General features: G+C 35.4%; 1 protein-coding gene across 5 annotated transcripts in view; it reads right to left on the minus strand.

Annotated features, from left to right (window-relative positions):
- GLMN (glomulin, FKBP associated protein) overlaps positions 1 to 21,706 on the minus strand; it is a 47,203-nt gene that overhangs the window by 4,591 nt on the left and 20,906 nt on the right. For all 5 annotated transcript variants that reach the window (XM_036871160.1, XM_036871187.1, XM_036871154.1 and 2 more), the window contains exons 9-16: positions 14,219 to 14,272; positions 12,763 to 12,793; positions 12,574 to 12,663; positions 11,632 to 11,673; positions 11,461 to 11,534; positions 10,159 to 10,243; positions 7,170 to 7,276; positions 6,311 to 6,374 (exon numbers count right to left, since the gene is read on the minus strand). In XM_036871160.1, coding sequence (XP_036727055.1) covers positions 6,311 to 6,374; positions 7,170 to 7,276; positions 10,159 to 10,243; positions 11,461 to 11,534; positions 11,632 to 11,673; positions 12,574 to 12,663; positions 12,763 to 12,793; positions 14,219 to 14,272 — 547 coding nt within the window. The remainder of the gene's footprint in view (positions 1 to 6,310; positions 6,375 to 7,169; positions 7,277 to 10,158; positions 10,244 to 11,460; positions 11,535 to 11,631; positions 11,674 to 12,573; positions 12,664 to 12,762; positions 12,794 to 14,218; positions 14,273 to 21,706) is intronic.

Below are 21,706 nucleotides of genomic sequence, written 5' to 3' on the forward strand. Positions count from 1 at the left end.
AAGCAACCTGATGTTTCAATTATATTCTATTTCATTTTGTAAAAATTGCCAATCTGAACCACTAAATTGATTTAATGACTCTCTAATATGCTTGGTTATGACCAGCAATTTGAAGAACACTGTTCTAATTATATAGCTTAGGAGAGAAGTTGCTGAGTTAAGAATATTTATTCTTCAACTCCACTGGATAATGCCAAATTGCCCAAAAAGGATTATCCACTTTGTTTCATCACTGTGCTGGATCCTAACCTATGCTACCCACCTTTTTTAACATTCGCCATTTTGATGGGTGTGCAGTGGTATCTTACTGCGGTTTTAAGTTATACTTCCATACACACTAGTGATACTGGGAATCTTGTCTTGTGGTTATTGGCCATTTGGGTTTCCTCTTCTGTGAGCTGCCTTGCAATATGTGTATCCTTTACCTATTTTGCTGATTTGTGGTCTTTTTCTTCTTGCTTTGTAGTTATTTTTTTGATACTAACTATTGGATGGAGAAAGGAAGATTTTTTTTTCTCTTTTTGTGGCTTTTTCAGTTTGTACACATTTTCTTTTCTTGAATAGGTTTTAGTTTCAATGTTATTAGGTTTATCAATCTACCTTTTTGTGGTTAGTGCTTTTTTACTTAAGAAACCCTTAAGTCACACAGATCTTCTCTTATAATGTGTTCTAAAAATTTCTAAGTCCCTTTTCAATGTTAAGTCTTTAATCTGTTTGGAATTTTGTTTTGTATATGTGAAATAGGCATCTAATCCCCCCTTCCCCAAACATATGACAAATTACCCAGCATCATCTATTGAAGAGTCCCATTCTTCCTTTCCAATTTGTAATGGCATCTCCATTTCAGACAGGAAGTTCAGTGCAATGGTGTAATTAAGAATGCTAGCTCTTGGAGACTGCTCAAGTCCAAAAACTGGCTCCTTCACTAGCTATGTGACTTTGAGCAAGTTCTACTTACCCTCACTACGCCTCAATTTCCTCATCAGTAAAATGAAGAAAAAAGTAATACCTTGCAGGAGGATTAAATGAGTTAATACGTGCTTAAAGCACAACTTGGCAAATGGTTCTTAATAAATATAAGCTACCATTAGCAGCATCATCATACGTATCTATTATATATATTTTCCACAGATATCTATTTTTAGGTCCTCTACTGTTTTCTACTAGTCAATCTATCCAGTCCCATGGCGATACTACTCTAAACTACTGTGGCTTTATAATAAATTATGATATCTGGCAAGGCAAGTTCCTGTCCACACACCTTGTTCCTCAAAGTTGCTGTGGCTATTCTCGGCCCTTAACTGCTCCATATGAAACTTATAATCAATCATCAAATTCCATTTTAAAAAACTAATGGGTGTTTTGAATTATACTGAATTTTTAGATTAATTTGAGAAGAACTGACAACTTTCAGATACCAAATCTTTCCATCCACATACGTATTCAAATCTCTACTTATGTCTTTTTTTATATCTCTCTATAAAGTATTATAATTTTCCTCAAAAACTTTTACACATATTTTTACATGTTTTCCTAAGTATCTCATATTTTTGTTGCAATTATAATAAAAATATTTTCTGGTTGACTAAGAATTTTTATCACGATTATGTATTGAATGTATCAAATGCTTTTATTTTTCCTGTAACTATGTATTTCCTCTACTTTAACCTATGAATTACATTACCTTGCATTACTGGAATGAAACCAACTTAGTCCAATGACTTAAAAAAAATTTTTTTTGCTAGATCTGGTTTGGTAATATTAGTATCTATATTCATAAGTGAGATGAGCTTGTAACTTTACTTCAGCATACTATCCTAGTCTGTTTTGGTATTAAGGTCATATCTTACTAAACAGATGCATAACATTAAGCACAACTATTCTTTTTCTAGTCTTTTGAACATTTTAAATAAGACTTGAGTATCTGTTTCTTGAAATTATGGTAAAAATTATCTGACCTTGTGATTTCTCTTAGTAGACTGTGGCAGTTTTGTTAGATTATATTTTCTAACAAATTCCATTTTATTGAAGTTTCCAAATTTACTGGTATGTTTTCATGTAATTTTCTTCCTGTTTTCCAATCTGTGCTGTATTTATACTTCCTTTTTAATTAACATATTATGTCTTCATGCATTTTAAAAATCAATCTAAACAAGTATGTATCAGGAATTTTTACAAATCGAATTATATAAGATACCCAGCTGATTTTGATTAGGACCATATGCTGAGAAACAATAATCTAGAATGGCCCTGTCCAATGCCAAGGAGGAACTGAATTTTTAATTAAAAATTTAAAAAAATTAAAATTTAAATAGTCACGTGTGGCTACTGTCTATTGGACAGTGTAACACTAGGAGGTCTTTATTAAGACTTTAGCTGTTCTTAATGGCAATAATTTAATACACAGCCCATAATCTAAAACTTACAATAAGGTAATAAAATGTGCCAAAATTAGGCTAAAGAAAATTTGTGCACATTCTGTTCAGCATAATTCCACAAATTTTTCATGTGATGAACAACAGTAATATTTTTAGAAGCATGTAGGAGTGAAGAAGCTATGGAAATAAGAATATTTTCTCTCTCCTACATTAAGATTACTAGATCTTTAAAATAAAAAAAAAAACACTACAAAGAAAATCATCTTAACATTTGTTTTATCTTCAGCGTCTAGAAAGTAACAAGATGTTAAAAAATAGTATTAAGGATAAAAATTTGAAGTGTTCACAAATGCTTACTTTAAAATTTTATATCCAAGTAACTCACTGGTGGAGTAGTTCTGAGATCTTTTCAGTTCTAGAGCTTAACTATACATTTCAAATTTCACTGCAGCCTGTCTCACAAAAGAGAGAAGGCAGTTTTATACCACAGTGAAATTTATTGCCAGAACAGACAGGGACCTTGCAAAGGACACAGTCAACCATGCTAATGAAGAAATAAAAAGAAGGAAATGAATAAGACCCAGTTTTCCCTTTTCTAATTTGTGTATCACTTATTTATGAAGTAATATTGTAGAACTTCTATCACTTGTAATATTAAGGAATGTGCATAACCTTAAGTCATTTGGATCTGCAAATAACACAGAAGGTATATGTTTTAATCTTGGAGAAAGAAACAATTTAAATGAGAACCTAAAATGTGGATTATATAGAACTATAAGTATGTGTTTGTATGCCAGATATTTGTTGTGTTTTCCTAAATGAAAAGCATATATGCATACATTACATAATTCAATTTTTAGAAATTCCTGATACATACTTCTGGCCTTTACAATCTTACATTGCTTCCCTTGACCCTGCTTCCATTCTACATATTACAATCACAAATTATTTAGGAAAAGAATAGGTAAGCAGGTGGACAGGAAAGGATATGAGTAGATGGGACAGAAGGTGAGGGATAAATTATTATGGGCTATGTATTAGAATAAATTACTATAATTAAACAATTATCACTTACTTAAAGATACCTACCAAATAGTAGGGAACACTAGGTCTAAAAATTAAGTTGGTTTTACCAGTACAGATAGATGGAGGTTCAAGGTCCAAGAAGTTATGTCAAACTGAAGTGTGGGAGAAAGTGCCTTCAACTTATGCAAAGAGATAAAGAGACATGAAATAGTAAGGTAAGGAGGGGAATGATTTATGAAAAGATTAAGTCAGTTGACAGTAACCCAATATAGCAGGGAAAGAAATGGATTATTATTCAATTATGAATCACTTTTTTTTGTATTTTAATGATTGTTCTTATTTAATTTTTCTATACACCTTTTTGATTGCTTTTCAGCTTTTCATCTGACTAGTTACCACCTCAGCACACTTAACTGCTCAAAAATAGGTACTGGTAGGAATCCTTTTGAATAAAACTACCCACAATTCAGCATCACTAGAGTATCATTTTGTTTCTCCTTTAATCACAATTTCTAAAACTCAGAAGACTCTTATTTTTTGATTAACCACAGCAGACAGATTTGCCTCTCATTTATATACATGACCTACTGTGACTGCACTTGGAAGAAATGCTTCCATGATGAACAAGCTGCCTCAAAGATGTTAGGTTGCCATCTTGGACTGATTTTTTGGCCAATTTCCTTGGTATGATAATTCTTACAGTAACTTGCATGGCAATACTATGGAATATTTGATCCCTAAGAAAAAACTTTAAAAACCATTAAATAAGAAAGCAATCTTATAAGCTGGTTATATCCTTTTCTTCACTGTACAATGTTCAAGCCAAATACACGTGAGGTATTATCTGTGGATATCATAGTAGACATTGCACAATGCTAAAACTGCTTTGCCTTCCCTCTCTAGGCAGAGGCCCGTTTGCTGCCCCTGTAGGACACTGTGCTCACTCTTAATCAGAAAGATTCTTTTTCATCCTGTCAGGCAAATCAGATCATTTCTAGGTACGGCCTCATCCTGATGAAAGTAAAAACTCATACCATACTCTAAGGACATCTTCCTGAAGCCTCAGGACTTCCACTGCCACTGAATTTACTTGTTATCTTTCTCTTTTTATCATAAAAAAGGAGTTAGGATTTAGTTTGTGATTCAAAGGTTCTGGTCACTGCCTGGGGTCATAGCTATTTCTGCCACTTACTAGGTATATGCCCTTGTGCAAGTTAAAGATCCTTCCTGTGCTAACACTGTCTATGAAAAATAAAAACTAAAGAGCACTTATAGCATAGTGAAGTAAATGATAGCACCTGGCCAGAATAGAGCTGCCACTGGCAGGGGCTAGGGATGGGTGTGGAATGATGACGTCAGAATTAACTGGGAGGAAAAAAGGGAACTTATTGTGATGATAGTAATGTTCTATATTTGGTAAGGATTTGGATAACAGATCTAAGCATTTGCTAAACCTCAGTGAATGTACAATTAAAATTTGGGCATTTCATTTTATGTAAACTTTAACTCAAAGAAAAACTACAGACAAATATTTAACTCTTCTTAATGAAATACATGCTGAAATATTTATGGTAAAGTATGCTGATGTTTGCAGTTTATCTTGAAATGCATCAAAAAATAAGAGACTGATGGATGGAGGGTGGAGAGATGGGTAAGTGATAAAAGCAGAGTAAAATGTTAACAGTAGAATCTTGGTGGTGGGTAAATCAGTGATCACTGTAAAATTCTTTCAACTTGGCTTTATGTTTGAGGGAAGGAAACTACTACTTTTTCCATAAACTTTTGATCCCAAATTATGATTTACTTAAACTAAAAAAGAAAAAAAAACCCTCTGGCATTCTTATATAAAAATCAATTACTTGCATTTCATTTATTACTTTCTAAAACGTTTAATCACGCATGTAACTCAGGTAGTTACAGTTAATAAGATGACACATATACAGAAAGCAACTCTTAGAATAGAGTAGGTAGGGACTTCCCTGGTGGCGCAGTGGTTAAGAATCCGCCTGCCAACGCAGGGGACACGGGTTCGAACCCTGGTCCAGGAAGATCCCACGTGCCACGGAGCAACTAAGCCCGTGCGCCACAACTACCGAGCCTGCGCTCTAGAGCCCGAGAGCCACAACTCCTAAGCGCATGTGCCACAACTACTGAAGCCCAAGCACCTAGAGCCTGTGCTCCGCAACAAGAGAAGCCAGCGCAATGAGAAGCCTGCTCACCACAACGAAGAATAGCCCCCGCTCTCCACCATTTGAGAAAGCCCGCGCGCAGCAACAAAGACCAAACGCAGCCAAATAAAAAAAAAAAAAAAAAAAGAATAGAGTAGGTAGAAAGAGAGAAGATAAAAAGCAAATGTAATTTTACTGTATGACAAATCTCCCTCAAATAGTTTTCTATTTATTGAATACCTCTAATGGTGCACTATTTTAAAAAATTTCAACTGCCTACACATTATTCAAAAGGTGCTGTTAATGGATTTAGTGCTGAAAATGCTTCAATTTGTCATTTCTGATGAGGGGATATCAAATGATCAATGATTTTATTTTATATAGCTCAGACTTAAATCATGAGCGATAGGTGGAGGTTAATGAACAAGATACGCAAATATATGTCGAGTTTCAAAAGGTTAGTTAAGTTAGGAGCTGCAACTTATCTACCTAACAAGGTTAATCAATGTTTATAGCAAGAGAGCAGAGGTATAACAGGAAAAGAAAAGGGAAAGCTGGATGTGGGGTGGTAAGCGCTCCTGGGAATTAACTTCAAGTTTAAAGAATAATTATTGGCACTTATCGGAGCTTTACAGCTGGGTAAAATATTAATTATGGCTTAAGTAGGTATTGATAAGAAAATACAAAACGCTCCTTATGCATTTGCATAATAGTTTCTTTTTCAAAAAATTCACTTACTTGATTGTCATTTTCATTATCTTTGATAACCAAATACCTCAGTAAGTTTAATGAAGCCATTATCCTGTTAATTAAAAATATATAATTTGTTACGTACAGCACAGTTTCATATAATCAACAATTTCAATGAATAAAGGTAAGTTAAAACCTTGGGTATATTTCTACAATTACGTTTGCCATTAGAAACCTTTCCCTTTAAAATATCTTATCAGCAAATGATGAGGTGGGCGAGTGGTTAAGGCGATGGACTGCTAAAATATCTTATCACATATCTTACCCCCTTAACATAACTTATTACTTTTGTTCTCCAAGTTCACAAAATATAATTGTGAAAATTACTATTCGTTTTTCCCCCAAGGGAGACTTGTTATCTTTAATGTCCGAGAGTACTGTCTTTTGTTTCCTGAATTTTAAGATTCCTTTTAAAAATGCTTACAACCATTTCTCAACATTCATTCGAGTATACTGAAAGTAAAATTACATGTTGTATATGAAAAAAATTGATGTATGTCCTGGAAATAAAACAATAAAATCCAAATGTATAAGCCTTTTATAAGTTATATACACGAAATTCTTAGTGTTTAGTCACCAGTGCTATAGTCCCAAATCTCTATGAGCTAGGTACATCAAAGGTACAAAATCATACTGTTAGTCATAGTTCTGGAAAGAAGAATTTTTGATTTTGTCTTTATACAATATCTAATTACTTAAATATGAAAATCTTTATGTAATTTGATGAACTAACCACTGATTATAAAATCACAGGAAAATATGTTTTATTTTAGTTAAGGTTCCCAAAGCAGGGGTTTCACATTTTATTCTGAATTTACTATGTGAACCTTAGTAATGGTCACCTCACCTATCTGAGTTTTGCAGTAGATCTGTTTCAGCACCCTCTGGGAGAAAAAGTACCAAATCTAGAAGGGAAATCAGCTGCGGTCCTGTAAACCATTTGTTATATGTTCTCTGAGAAGCAAAAGAAAAATTGAGAAAGGCTTTAAATAATAGGTTGTTAGATATATGTGTTTTTCTAATACCTTGATACTATAAAAATAAGCTATTACACATTTAAAATATATATTTTTAACTTTAACTTCCATTCTTTCATTCACTATTTCTGGACACCTAGAACAAACTCTGCTAGTTTGAAAGCACCTGGTGTGCTCTTTCTCTGTTCTCTATATGGAATTACTGAGTATTCACAAATAGACTTCAGTTTCCATTAACATTTCACAAGTATACAGCAGAACAAAAAAGTCATATTATCAGTTTGAAAAATTAATACAATTTAAGTCTATAGTTAACAAATTTCAAAATCCAGGTTTTTAAAAAAGAGTAGAAATGGAGAAAAAAATATACAGGCATACCTCATTTTACTGCACTTCCCTTTACTGCATTTTTTACATATTGAAGGTTTATGGCAACTCTGTGTCAAGCAACTCTATCAGCACCATTTTTCCAACGGCGTTTACTCACTTCACATCTGTGTCACATTTTGATAATTCTCAAAATTTTCAAACTTTCATTAATATATATTTGTCATGGTGATCTGTGATCAGTGATCTCTGATGTTACAATCGTTAACTCCTTTGGGGCACCACGAACCACGCTCATATAAGACGATGAACTTAATCAAAACGTGCTGTGTGTGTGTGTGTGTGTGTGTGTGTTCCAACTGCTCCAATGACTGGCCATTCCCCCCCATCTCTACTGGACCTCCTTCTCCTTGGACCTCCCTATTCCCTGAGACACAACAATATTGAAATTAGGCCAATTAATAACCCTACAAAGTATTTAAGTGAAAGGAAGAGTCATATATGTCTCATTTTAAATCAAAAGCTAGAAATGATTAAGCTTAGTGAGGAAGCATGTCAAAGGCCGAGATAGGCCTCTTGTGCCAAACAGTTAAGCCAAATTGTGAAGGCAAAGGAAAAGTTCTTGAAGGAAATTAAAAGTGCTGCTCCAGTGAACACATGAATGATAAGAAAGTGAAACAGCCTTATTGCGGATATGGAGACGGTTTTAGTGGTCTGGATAGAAGATCAAACCAGCCACAACATTCTCTTAAGCCAAAACGTAATCCAGAGCAAGGTCCTAACTCTTCAATTTTATGAAGGCTAAGAGAGGTGAGAAAGCTGCAGAAGAAAAGTTTGAAGCTAGCAGAGGTTGGTTCATGAGATTTAAGGAAAGCAGCCGTCTCCAGAACATAAAAGTGCAAGGGGAAGCAGCAAGTGCTGATACAGAAGCTGCAGTAAGTTATCCAGAAAATCTAGCTAAGGTAATTAATGAAGGTAGCTATACTAACCAAAAGATTTTCAATGTAGATGAAAACAGTCTAACACTGAAACAAGATGCCATCTAGGCTTTCACAGCTAGAGGAGAAAATTCCTGACTTCAAAGCTTCAAAGGACAGGCTGACTCTCAGAGTAATACAGCTGGTGGCTTGAAGTTGAAGCCAATGCTTAATTTTTACCATTCCAAAAATTCTAGGGCCTGTAAGAATCATGCCAAATCTACTCTGCCTGTGCTGTATAAATGGAACAACAAAACCTTGATGACAGCACATATGTTTATAACATGGTTTACTGAATATCTTAACCCTACTGTTGAGACCTACTGCTCAGAAAAAAAGACTACTTTCAAAATATTACTGCTCACTGACAATGTACCTCATCCCCCAAAAGCTCTAATGGAGATGTAAAATGAGATTAATGTTGTCTTCACGCCTGCTAACACAATATCCATTCTGCAGCCCATGGAAAAAGGATTAATTTCAATTTCAACTTTAAAGTCTTATTCTTTAAGAAGTACATTTCATAAAGCTATAGCTGCCATAGACAGTGATTCTTCTGATGGATCTGCACAGAGCAAATTGAAAACCTTCTGGAATCATTCCTGATTCATGGGAAAAGGTCAAAATATCAACCTTCACAGGAGTTTGGAAGAAGTTGATTCCAACCCTCAAAGATGACTAGGAAGAGTTCAAGACTTCAGTGGAGGAAGTAACTACAAATGTGGTGGAAATAGCAAGAGAACTAGAATTAGAGGTGGAGCCTGAAGATGTGACTGAATTGCTGCAATCTCAATGATAAAATCTGAACGGATGAAGAATTGCTTCACATGGGTGGGCAAAGAAAATTGTTTCTTGACACGGAATGGACTCCTGGTGAAGATGCTATGAAGACTGTTGAAATAACAACAAAGGATTTAGAATATTACATAAACTTAGTTGATACAGCGGTGGCAGAGTTTGAGAGGACTGACTCCAATTTTCAAAGAAGTTCTACTGTAGGCAAAATGCTGTCAAACAGCATTGCATGTTACAGAGAAATCATTCGTGAAAGGAAGAGTCAATCTATGTGGCAATCTTCATTGTTGTCTTATGTTAAGAAATTGCCTCAGACACCCCAACCTTCAGCAACCACCGCCTTGATCAGTCAGCTGCCATCAACATCGAGGCAAGACCCTCCACCAGCAAAAAGATTACAAGTCACTGAAGGCTCAGATGATGGTTAGCATTTTTTAGAAATAAAGTATTTTAAAATTAAGGTATTTACATTGTTTTTTAAGACATAATATTGCACTTAACAGACTAAATTATAGTGTAATTAACTTTGATATGCACTGGGAAACCAAAAAATTTGTGTGACTCGCTTTACTGAGATGTTTGCTTTATCGTGGTGGTCTGGAACTAAACCCGCACTATCTCTGAGGTATGCCTGTACCCTAATACTAGAGATATAAAACATCCATAGAGCAAAATTCCACTTTAATATATTCCACAAATGAACAAATATATCCTACAAAATAAAATAAATTGATAAATGACACCTTAGTTATGCTCTTACCTTTAATGACATGTCAATTTGATTTTTGATATTTTGAATAATAAAGGCCTCCACACCTGAGTGATTACTTGTATTCAGTAAGCACCTTTAAAGCAAAATTACAATACATTTGAAATTATCTAGACTGCATATAATTAAGTGAAGATGAAAGTTTTACAAATTCAAATAGGGCATGTGCTATTTCTAGGAATACAAAAACCAGTGCAGACAACTAGCAAGGTGATCAACCAATTACAAAGTCATCTATTATGATTTCTGCCCTCACTAACTGGCAAATTCTATTTTAACTGGGTCTTTCCAACACGAAATTTCTATTAAACCAAATTTGAATCTTTTTATGCATATAGTTGCAATGATTTAACATGGCAAGGATGGTCACTAGTGTAATAGCCTAAAAACTCCCCAAATTATTCCCTGTTAGACTAGTCTGGTTAGACTAACTTAATTGCAAAGAAAGGAAACTCAGTAATGAGCTTAAGAAGAAGGGAGAGATTTTTGGGTAGGAATACAGGTAGATCAGAATAGGAAGCTGGTATAAGACATAAGCATCAAACTGAGGTTTCATAAACCTGCTCTGACTCTATCAATAGAAATGAAAAAAAGATAGAATCAAGAGTGCTAGTATTGGCCAATCCCAAAGAACATTTCTTAGCACTCTGACATTGCCCCAATTTGGTTTTAACTCATTTTTATTACCTAGGTATCAACAAACTAAGGTCTGTAGGCCAAATCCAGCCTACTGCTGTTTTGTTTTATTGTAACACTTACCCCCACTACAAAGTTGAGCAGCTGCAACAGAGACTGTGTGGCCCACAAAGTCTATACTTACTTATGGCCCTTTAAGAAAGTTTGCTGATCTTCAACTCAGAGAGTTGCTAGAATCTTTTCCTCCTCAAACAGTACTATTAATAAGCTCCACTGTTAAGGTGTATCTAGCCTGTCAAAAGTTATAACTCCAAAGCCATTAATTTCAACTGTGAATAATGGACATTATTGACATATGTAAAGCTCTAGCAGGAGCCCCACGAATCTCAGTTTAACCTTCTAAGTCTATTTTAATTTTAGAGTATTTCAATTAAACTGAAATATATACTATTATTCATGTAATATATATTTATATATGTATCCATAATTTTTGATTAACCCTTCACTACCTATCACAGAGAAGAGAATTTAATATGGCTTCCAAGTAGAGAAGAATTACATGTAAAACATACCGAAATACAGTAACCTAGAATAATTAATGGCATTAATTTGGTTTTTAATCAACCACACATTTCACAATTAACCACTGATACATACCTAAATAAAGTATATTTCCCTTGTGGATCCAACTTGTTAATATACAGCTGAAGCATAGCTAAACCCTTTTTCCTCTAAAATGGAATAAATAATATTGTTACATAAACTAAAGATTAAATTATTTATTAAAATTTCTCACTGCAACTCATTTAGTTCCAGACATTTACATACCAATGTCTCAGTGGGGCAGAGTGTCATTACTTTGACTAAGCCCTGGAAATAAAAAAAAATTTTAATTCAAACATTAGATTATACTGACTACAAAGAAACAACTATATTATCAATGGACACTAAAAATTCAGAGAAATGAGGGTAAGAGATTTAAAGATGAAGTAAATTTTTCCCTGAGCCTTTCATTCTACTGTTTTGTCTACAGGGAGCTTAGTACAATCCATTTTGTAAGTGCTATTGAGTGGGTGTTACAAAGTATATCATTAGAAGTAATTTTCAATTATGTCTAGAGTGGCCAAAAAAATGAAACCGAACATACAGAAATATAATCCATTAATTTAAAATAATCAGGCTTATTATACTAACAAAAGCCATATTTTTCTATTTAAATAGTGGAAAAACAATTTTCTACATTGACATCTAAGACCTACTTGGCTATGATAACTAATAAACAGGCAAAATAAATCACAGGAGGGAAAAAAAAATGTCTTTGTAGTAATGAGTTATACACGCCTTGATGGAGTCCTGAGGACTTGAGTTATGATAAAAGTAAGGAGCTTCATTTTCCAGGATTTCTACAGAACCAAAGTGTTGAGGACGCAAGTTATATTTTTCCACTAGATGCTATGCTGTCAACTATAGCAGCCACTAGCCACATATAGCTATTTAAGTTTAAATTAATTTAAATTAAATAAAATTTAGAATTTAGTTCCACATTTCAAGTGAACATCTCCGGTGTTCAATGTGGCTAGTGGCTTTCAAACTGTATGGCACAGATAATAGGACAATTTTACCATCACCAAAAGTTCTATTGGACAGCAAGGCACTAGAGTTTTCAAAGGATATGGAGAAGAAAGTGGGAGAGGAGTCTGAAAAGACCTTTACTTAAGTTCAGAATAGGAAAGGGGCTTTTTTCAAGATCAGAATACATATTTTACTTACCTGAGGTACAGTAAGAAAACTCTTGATTTCTAAGTACTGGTGAAGTAGACTGTTGTCCTCTATTCTCAATAAACCATTCTCCAACAGATCCTACAGGTGAAAATATATGCAGAGATACATATATGGTAAAGTCAAGAGCTGTATTTGTCAACATGACTATGTATTTAAATGGGTGCAAACAAGTCTTACCAATCCTTTGGAGAAAACAGACTCCTCTGTTCTGGAAGAGAATATTAAAATTTATCAACATGGTTTTCTAAACTGCTCTAGAATTATTCTTCATTTTAGGAAAAATAAAGCAAAAATTGAAATTTAAATACTTAAAAAATGCATATTAAGGAGAAATTCTGTTGAAGAACCTAGTCAAAATTCTTAACCCACCTTTGATCTGTCTTTTGATTTGGCTACTGATATCCAAATCTAACCAAAAGCAGCCCACCAGGGCTTATTTCCTGGTATCAGATCAGTAGATCTTCCACAGCAAGCGCTAAGAAATCAATTATACCTGATATAATACTAAGTATTCTAATTGATTAATTGGTAAAATCTTTTCAATTCTTTATATATATATATATAAATTAATGCTTTCCATTTGTGATTATTAAGTTCTACAATCATTGTTAACTAAATATTTAAGATCTGTGGCAAAAAATATTATCTCAGGCTCCAGGTTCTTATTCTAACCATACAAGGAATTAAAAATGTTATGTTTTTTGGCTCAATGACTAAACAGTTTGGAAATCTTAAGACTATAGAACTTAAGATTGAAATCAATACATATTTTCATTTTATGAATATAACAGAAGCTAAGTAAAAATGTAAAATCATTAAGACATACATAATACAGTAAATTTACAGAGTTAATAACTACTTGTGCCAGGAGACCCTTGGAAATTCCTGCCTTGTAGGCCGAGGCTTTGGACATTTGCCATGTTACAAATCTTCCTTCACCTGGGAAGAGATGGGATTAATAAACTGTCACTAGTATTCCTAGAGGATAGTACTGAAAGGTCCTGACTGATCTCAAGAGATAATTTAAACATGTTATAGAAAAAGAAAACAAAGCATAGAGTTTTGCAAAATTCTTAAATTTTATCTGTCTGGGAAAACTATGCATACCCGTTACTTGGTAATTTTTTGTTAAAAGAGAAAGTCTTCCTTCTTATTAGTGCGTCAAATGAGAAAAGCTATTGAATGATATCACTATCAATAATCTAAGTTATAAAAGGTGGAGTTAAGACACTTCCTTCCTTTTGATGCAGTTCAGATTGTGTCCACGAAGCAAAACCAAGGATGAATTTCTTTTATTGACCACCCCTCCTTAGATCAGACGAGGCTGCAGTGGGATAGAGGTGGTTTAATTTATCAACTTCTGAAATAAGCAAAGAAACCTTAGAAGCAGATGACTGGAAACCTCTTTAGAAGACAATATTTTAAAATTATCTTTCGTTTAAAATAAGAGATTTTGTTGTAAAAACATCTTTGGTTCACTTCTATCTCTGCTGTGAATATCTGCTTCACTATTTTATAAACGAATCAATTAATTAACTAGGGTCTGGCAAAGAGAAAGTAGTCTCCCCTGATCTTGACAAGAACTATTTTAACATTACTATTTAATTCTGAGATGCCATCTAAATGATCTTACCTTTGTAAAAGGACTTCAATATGCCCCATATTAAACTGCAAAAGGTATGATGGGCTAAAATAGAAAAAACATGTATATATAAACACACACACACGCACACACACACACACACATACACATGCACTTTTAGAAGTTTTACATACATAAATACTGTTATGGGTTGAATTGTGTCCTCTCAAAAAAGATATGCTGTAGTCCTAACTGCCAGTACCTCAGCATACGACCTTATTTGGAGAAAAAGTCTCTCTTTTTTAAAAAGTTGGGGTAGTGATGGGCAGGGACAGAGCAGGAACCCCCCACCCTGGGGACAGGATCTTTACAGAGGTAATCAAGATAAACTGAGGTCATTAATATGAGTCTTAATCCAATATGACTGCTATCCTTATAAAAAAGGGAAATGTGGACAGAGACAAGCACACAGGGAGAATTCTATATGAACATGAAGGCAAAGACTGGAGTGATGCACCTACAAGCCAAGGAACATCAAGGAAGGAACCAATCCTGACCACATCTTGACCTCAGACTTCTAACCTCTAGAATGATAAGATAATAAATTTCTGTTATTTTAAGCTATCCACAGTTTGTGGTACTTTGTTATGTCAGCTCTAGCAAACTAATATACATACGTAAGTCCTTTTGGTGGCAGAGTGTGATAAAGGGTCTATGCTCTGGGGTCAGACAGAACTATGTTTGAATTCCACCTATACTACTAACTAGTTGTATGATCTTGGGTGGTATGTATCATAACTTGCCTAAGCTAGTTATTTTCATCTGTAAAATGAGATAGTGCTCTATTTAAAAGGGTTATTATAAAGATTAGATAATGTATACAAAGCTGTTATAGTGTTTAATACATGGTAAACATGCAAGTGGTAGCTATTATTGCTATATTTACATACAAATATATCTCCAGGTATATTCATACCTAAATATACAAATTACACAAATACACCCAAGGCCTGCAACACAAATACACAATCCTTATTATCATGGACCTTAAGGTCTAAAAGGTGTTACATTATAGAAATATGTATTGAGAGAGGAACCAAGATGGCGGAGTAGAAGGACAAGAGCACCAGAATCACAACTAGCTGCTGGACAATCATCGACAGGAAGACACTGGAACTCACCAAAAAAGATACCCCACATCGAAAGACAAAGGAGAAGCCACAATGAGACGGTAGGAGGGGCGCAATCAGAGTAAAATCAAATCCCGTAACTGGTGGGTGGGTGACTCACAGACTGGCGAACACTTATACCACAGAAGTCCGCCCACTGGAGTGAAGGTTCTGAGCCCCACGTCAGGCTTCCCAACCTGGGGGTCCGGCAACGGGAGGAGGAATTCATAGAGAATCAGACTTTGAAGCCTAGTGGGAATTGATTGCAGGACTTCGACAGGACTGGGGGAAACAGAGACCCCACTCTTGGAGGGCGCACACAAAATAGTGTGCGCATTGGGACCCAGGGGAAGGAGCAGTGACCCCGGGGGAGACTGAACCAGACCTACCTGCTAGTGTTGGAAGGTCTCCGGCAGAGGCGGGGGGTGGCTCTGTTTCACCGTGGGGACAAGGACATTGGCAGCAGAAGTTCTGGGAAGTACTCCTTGGCATGAGCACTCCCAGAGTCTGTCATTAGCCCCACCAAAGAGCCCAGGTAGGCTCCAGTGTTGCGTTGCCTCAGGTAAAACAACCAACAGGGAGGGAACCCAGCCCCACCCATCAACAGTCAAGTGGATTAAAGTTGTACTGAGCTCTGACCACCACAGCAACAGTCAGCTCTACCCACCACCAGAGCCTCCCATCAAGCCTCTTAGATAGCCTCAACCACCAGAGGGCAGACAGCAGAAGCAAGAAAAACTATAATCCTGCAGCCTGTGGAACAAAAACCACATTCACAGAAAGACAGACAAGATGAAAAGGCAGAGGGCTATGTACCAGATGAAGGAACAAGATAAAACCCCAGAAAAACAACTAAATGAAGTGGAGATAGGCAACCTTCCAGAAAAAGAATTCAGAATAATGATAGTGAAGATGATCCAGGACCTCGGAATAAGAATGGAGACAAAGACCGAGAAGATGCAAGAAATGTTTAACAAAGACCTAGAAGAATTAAAGAACAAACAAACAGAGATGACCAATACAATAACTGAAATGAAAACTACACTAGAAGGAATCAATAGCAGAATAACTGAGGCAGAAGAACGGATAAGTGACCTGGAAGACAGAATGGTGGAATTCACTGCCATGGAACAGACTAAAGAAAAAAGAATGAAAAGAAATGAAGACAGCCTAAGAGACCTCTGGGACAACATTAAACGCAACAACATTCGCATTATAGGGTTCCCAGAAGGAGAAGAGAGAGAGAAAGGACCAGAAAAAATATTTGAAGAGATTATAATCGAAAACTTCCCTAACATGGGAAAGGAAATAGCCACCCAAGTCCAGGAAGCGCAGCGAGTCCCATATACGATAAACCCAAGGAGAAACACGCCGAGACACACAGTAATCAAATTGGCAAAAATTAAAGACAAAGAAAAATTATTGAAAGCAGCAAGGGAAAAACGACAAATAACATACAAGGGAACTCCCATAAGGTTAACAGCTGATTTCTCAGCAGAAACTCTACAAGCCAGAAGCGAGTGGCATGATATACTTAAAGTGATGAAAGGGAAGAAACTACAACCAAGATTACTCTACCCAGCACAGATCTCATTCAGATTCAATGGAGAAATCAAAAGCTTTACAGACAAGCAAAAGCTAAGAGAATTCAACACCACCAAACCAGCTCTACAACAAATGCTAAAGGAACTTCTCTAAGTGGGAAACACAAGAGAAGAAAAGGACCTACAAAAACAAACCCAAAACAATTAAGAAAATGGTCATAGGAATATACATATTGATAATTACCTTAAACGTGAATGGATTAAATGCTCCAACCAAAAGACACAGGCTTGCTGAATGGATACAAAAACAAGACCCATCTATATGCTGTCTACAAGAGACCCACTTCAGACCTAGGGACACATACAGACTGAGAGTCAGGGGATGGAAAAAGATATTCCATGCAAATGGAAATCAAAAGAAAGCTGGAGTAGCAATACTCATATCAGATAAAATAGACTTTAAAATAAAGAATGTTACAAGAGACAAGGAAGGACACTACATAATGATCAAGGGATCAATCCAAGAAGAAGATATAACAATTCTAAATATATATGCACCCAACATAGGAGCACCTCAATACATAAGGCAATGGCTAACAGCTATAAAAGAGGAAATTGACAGTAACACAGTAATAGTGGGGGACTTTAACACCTCACTTACACCAATGGACAGATCATCCAAAATGAAAATAAATAAGGAAACAGAAGCTTTAAATGACACAACAGACCAGATAGATTTAATTGATATTTATAGGACATTCCATCCAAAAACAGCAGATTACACTTTCTTCTCAAGTGCGCACGGAACATTCTCCAGGATAGATCACATCTTGGGTCACAAATCAAGCCTCAGTAAATTTAAGAAAATTGAAATCATATCAAGCATCTTTTCTGACCACAATGCTATGAGATTAGAAATGAATTACAGGGAAAAAAACGTAAAAAACACAAACACAGGGAGGCTAAACAATATGTTACTAAATAACCAAGAGGTCACTGAAGAAATCAAAGAGGAAATGAAAAAATACCTACAGACAAATGACAATGAAAACACGACGATCCAAAACCTACGGGATGCAGCAAAAGCAGTTCTAAGAAGAAAGTTTATAGCTATACAAGCCTACCGAAAGAAACAAGAAAAATCTCAAGTAAACAATCTAACCTTACACCTAAAGGAACTAGAGGAAGAAGAACAAACAAAACCCAAAGTTAGCAGAAGGAAAGAAATCATAAAGATCAGAGCAGAAATAAATGAAATAGAAACAAAGAAAACAATAGCAAAGATCAATAAAACTAAAAGCTGGTTCTTTGAGAAGATAAACAAAATTGATAAGCCGTTAGCCAGACTCATCAAGAAAAAGAGGGAGAGGACTCAAATCAATAAAATTAGAAGTGAAAAAGGAGAAGTTACAACAGACACCACAGAAATACAAAGCATCCTACGAGACTACTACAAGCAACTCTATGCCAATAAAATGGACAACCTGGAAGAAATGGACAAATTATTAGAAAGGTATAACCTTCCAAGACTGAACCAGGAAGAAACAGAAAATATGAACAGATCAATCACAAGTAATGAAATTGAAACTGTGATTAAAAATCTTCCAACAAACAAAAGTCCAGGACCAGATGGCTTCACAGGTGAATTCTATCAAACATTTAGAGAACAGCTAACACCCATCTTTCTCAAACTCTTCCAAAAAATTGCAGAGGAAGGAACACTCCCAAACTCATTCTATGAGGCCACCATCACCCTGATACCAAAACCAGACAAAGATACTACAAAAAAAGAAAATTACAGACCAATATCACTGATGAATATAGATGCAAAAATCCTCAATCAACAAAATACTGGCAAACAGAATCCAACAACACATTAAAAGGATCATACACCACGATCAAGTGGGATTTATCCCAGGGATGCAAGGATTCTTCAATATACACAAATCAAACAATGTGATACACCATATTAACAAACTGAAGAATAAAAACCATATGATCATCTCAATAGATGTAGAAAAAGCTTTTGACAAAGTTCAACACCCATTTATGATAAAAACCCTCCAGAAAGTGGGCATAGAGGGAACCTACCTCAACATAATAAAGGCCATATATGACAAACCCACAGCAAACATCATTCTCAATGGTGAAAAACTGGAAGCATTTCCTCTAAGATCAGGAACAAGACAAGGATGTCCACTCTCACCACTATTATTCAACATAGTTTTGGAAGTCCTAGCCACGGCAATCAGAGAAGAAAAAGAAATAAAAGGAATACAAATTGGAAAAGAAGAAGTAAAACTGTCACTGTTTGCAGATGACATGATACTATACATAGAGAATCCTAAAAATGCCACCAGAAAACTACTAGAGCTAATCAATGAATTTGGTAAAGTTGCAGGATACAAAATTAATGCACAGAAATCTCTTGCATTCCTATACACCAATGATGAAAAATCTGAAAGAGAAATTAAGGAAACACTCTTATTTACCATTGCAACAAAAAGAATAAAATATCTAGGAATAAACCTACCTATGGAGACAAAAGACCTGTATGCAGAAAACTATAAGACGCTGACGAAAGAAATTAAAGTTGATACCAACAGATGGAGAGATATACCATGTTCTTGGATTGGAAGAATCAATATTGTGAAAATGACTATACTACCCAAAGCAATCTACAGATTCAATGCAATCCCTATCAAATTACCAATGGCATTTTTTACAGAACTAGAACAAATCATCTTAAAATTTGTATGGAGACACAAAAGACCCTGAATAGCCAAAGCAGTCTTGAGGGAAAAAAACGGAGCTGGAGGAATCAGACTCCCTGACTTCAGACTACACTACAAAGCTACAGTAATCAAGACAATATGGTACTGGCACAAAAACAGAAACATAGATCAATGGAACAAGATAGAAAGCCCAGAGGTAAACCCATGAACCTATGGTCAACTAATCTATGACAAAGGAGGCAAAGATATACAATGGAGAAAAGACAATCTCTTCAATAAGTGGTGCTGGGAAAACTGGACAGCTACATGTAAAAGAATGAAATTAGAACACTCCCTAACACCATACACAAAAATAAACTCAAAGTGGATTTGAGACCTAAATGTAAGACCGGACACTATAAAACTCTTAGAGGAAAACATAGGAAGAACACTCTTTGACATCAATCATAGCAAGATCTTTTTTGATCCACCTCCTAGAGTAATGGAAATAAAAACAAAAATAAACAAATGGGACCTAATGAAACTTCAAAGCTTTTGCACAGCAAAGGAAACCATAAACAAGACGAAAAGACAACCCTCAGAATGGGAGAAAATATTTGCAAACGAATCAACAGACAAAGGATTAATCTCCAAAATATATAAACAGCTCATTCAGCTCAATATTAAAGAAACAAAAAACCCAATCCAAAACTGGGCAGAAGACCTAAATAGACATTTCTCCAAAGAAGACATACAGATGGCCAAGAAGCACATGAAAAGATGCTGAACATCACTAATTATTAGAGAAATGAAAATCAAAACTACAATGAGTTATCACCTCACACCAGTTAGAATGGGCATCATCAGAAAATCTACAAACAACAAATGCTGGAGAGGGTGTGGAGAAAAGGGAACCCTCTTCCACTGTTGGTGGGAATGTAAATTGATACAGCCACTATGCAGAACAGTATGGAGGTTCCTTAAAAAACTAAAAATAGAATTACCATATGATCTAGCAATCCCACTACTGGGCATACACCCTGAGAAAACCATAATTCAAAAAGACACATGCACCCCAATGTTCATTGCAGCACTATTTACAATAGCCAGGTCATGGAAGCAACCTACAACCCATAGACAGACGAATGGATAAAGAAGATGTGGTACATATATACAATGGAATATTACTCAGCCATAAAAAGGAACGAAATTGAGTCATTTCCTGAGATGTGGATAGATCTAGAGACTGTCATACAGAGTGAAGTAAGTCAGAAAGAGAAAAACAAATATCGTATATTAACGCATGTATGTGGAACCTAGAAAAATGGTACAGATGACCCGGTTTGCAGGGCAGAAGTTGAGACACAGATGTAGAGAACAGACATATGGACACCAACGGGGGAAAACTGCGGTGGCGTGGGGATGGTGGTGTGCTGAATTGGGCGATTGAGATTGACATGTATACACTGATGTGTATAAAACTGATGACTAATAAGAACCTGCAGTATAAAAAAAACAAACAAACAAAACAACTAATACTAAACTTTCATTGGGTTATTTGTATGGAAATATGTTAATATAAATGTTTCAGACATTACATGAAATTTCTAAAAATCTTATATGTTCTGGTATAATGTTATAAGTCATAATTCTAGTTATTACTTTAAAATGTATATCTCAGAAATAACTAAATTTCCTTGTCAATTGCATTATTATGAACTTTCATCAAATCTTTAACCGTGGTCATTTTTAGGTCTTTTGTCATTTGCGGACAGTTCTGGGTGTACTGTGATGCTTTTGCAAATATGTTCCTATAGGGGGGTTTCATCTTCAACGAATTCGTGGAGAGGATTCTGACAGGTGCAGGTTTCTGGTAACTGACTGTACTGCTGGACTGAATGAATGAGCATTTTCGGAGCTCTGGAGGAAAACTGATGAACCTGTAGGGGTGCTAACAAAGGATCAAGATGAACAAAGAATTAATTGCATGGGACTGAGTGAACTGATGAGGACTGATTATAGTTTTTGTGACTTTCTGTTTGAATTGAAAAAAAAAATCCCACAAGGACTCAGAGGCAAAGAATATACAAATCAATTTTCACTGCAAAGTAA

Source organism: Balaenoptera musculus, chromosome 1, assembly GCF_009873245.2.
Source record: "Balaenoptera musculus isolate JJ_BM4_2016_0621 chromosome 1, mBalMus1.pri.v3, whole genome shotgun sequence".
Classification (NCBI taxonomy): domain Eukaryota; kingdom Metazoa; phylum Chordata; class Mammalia; order Artiodactyla; family Balaenopteridae; genus Balaenoptera; species Balaenoptera musculus.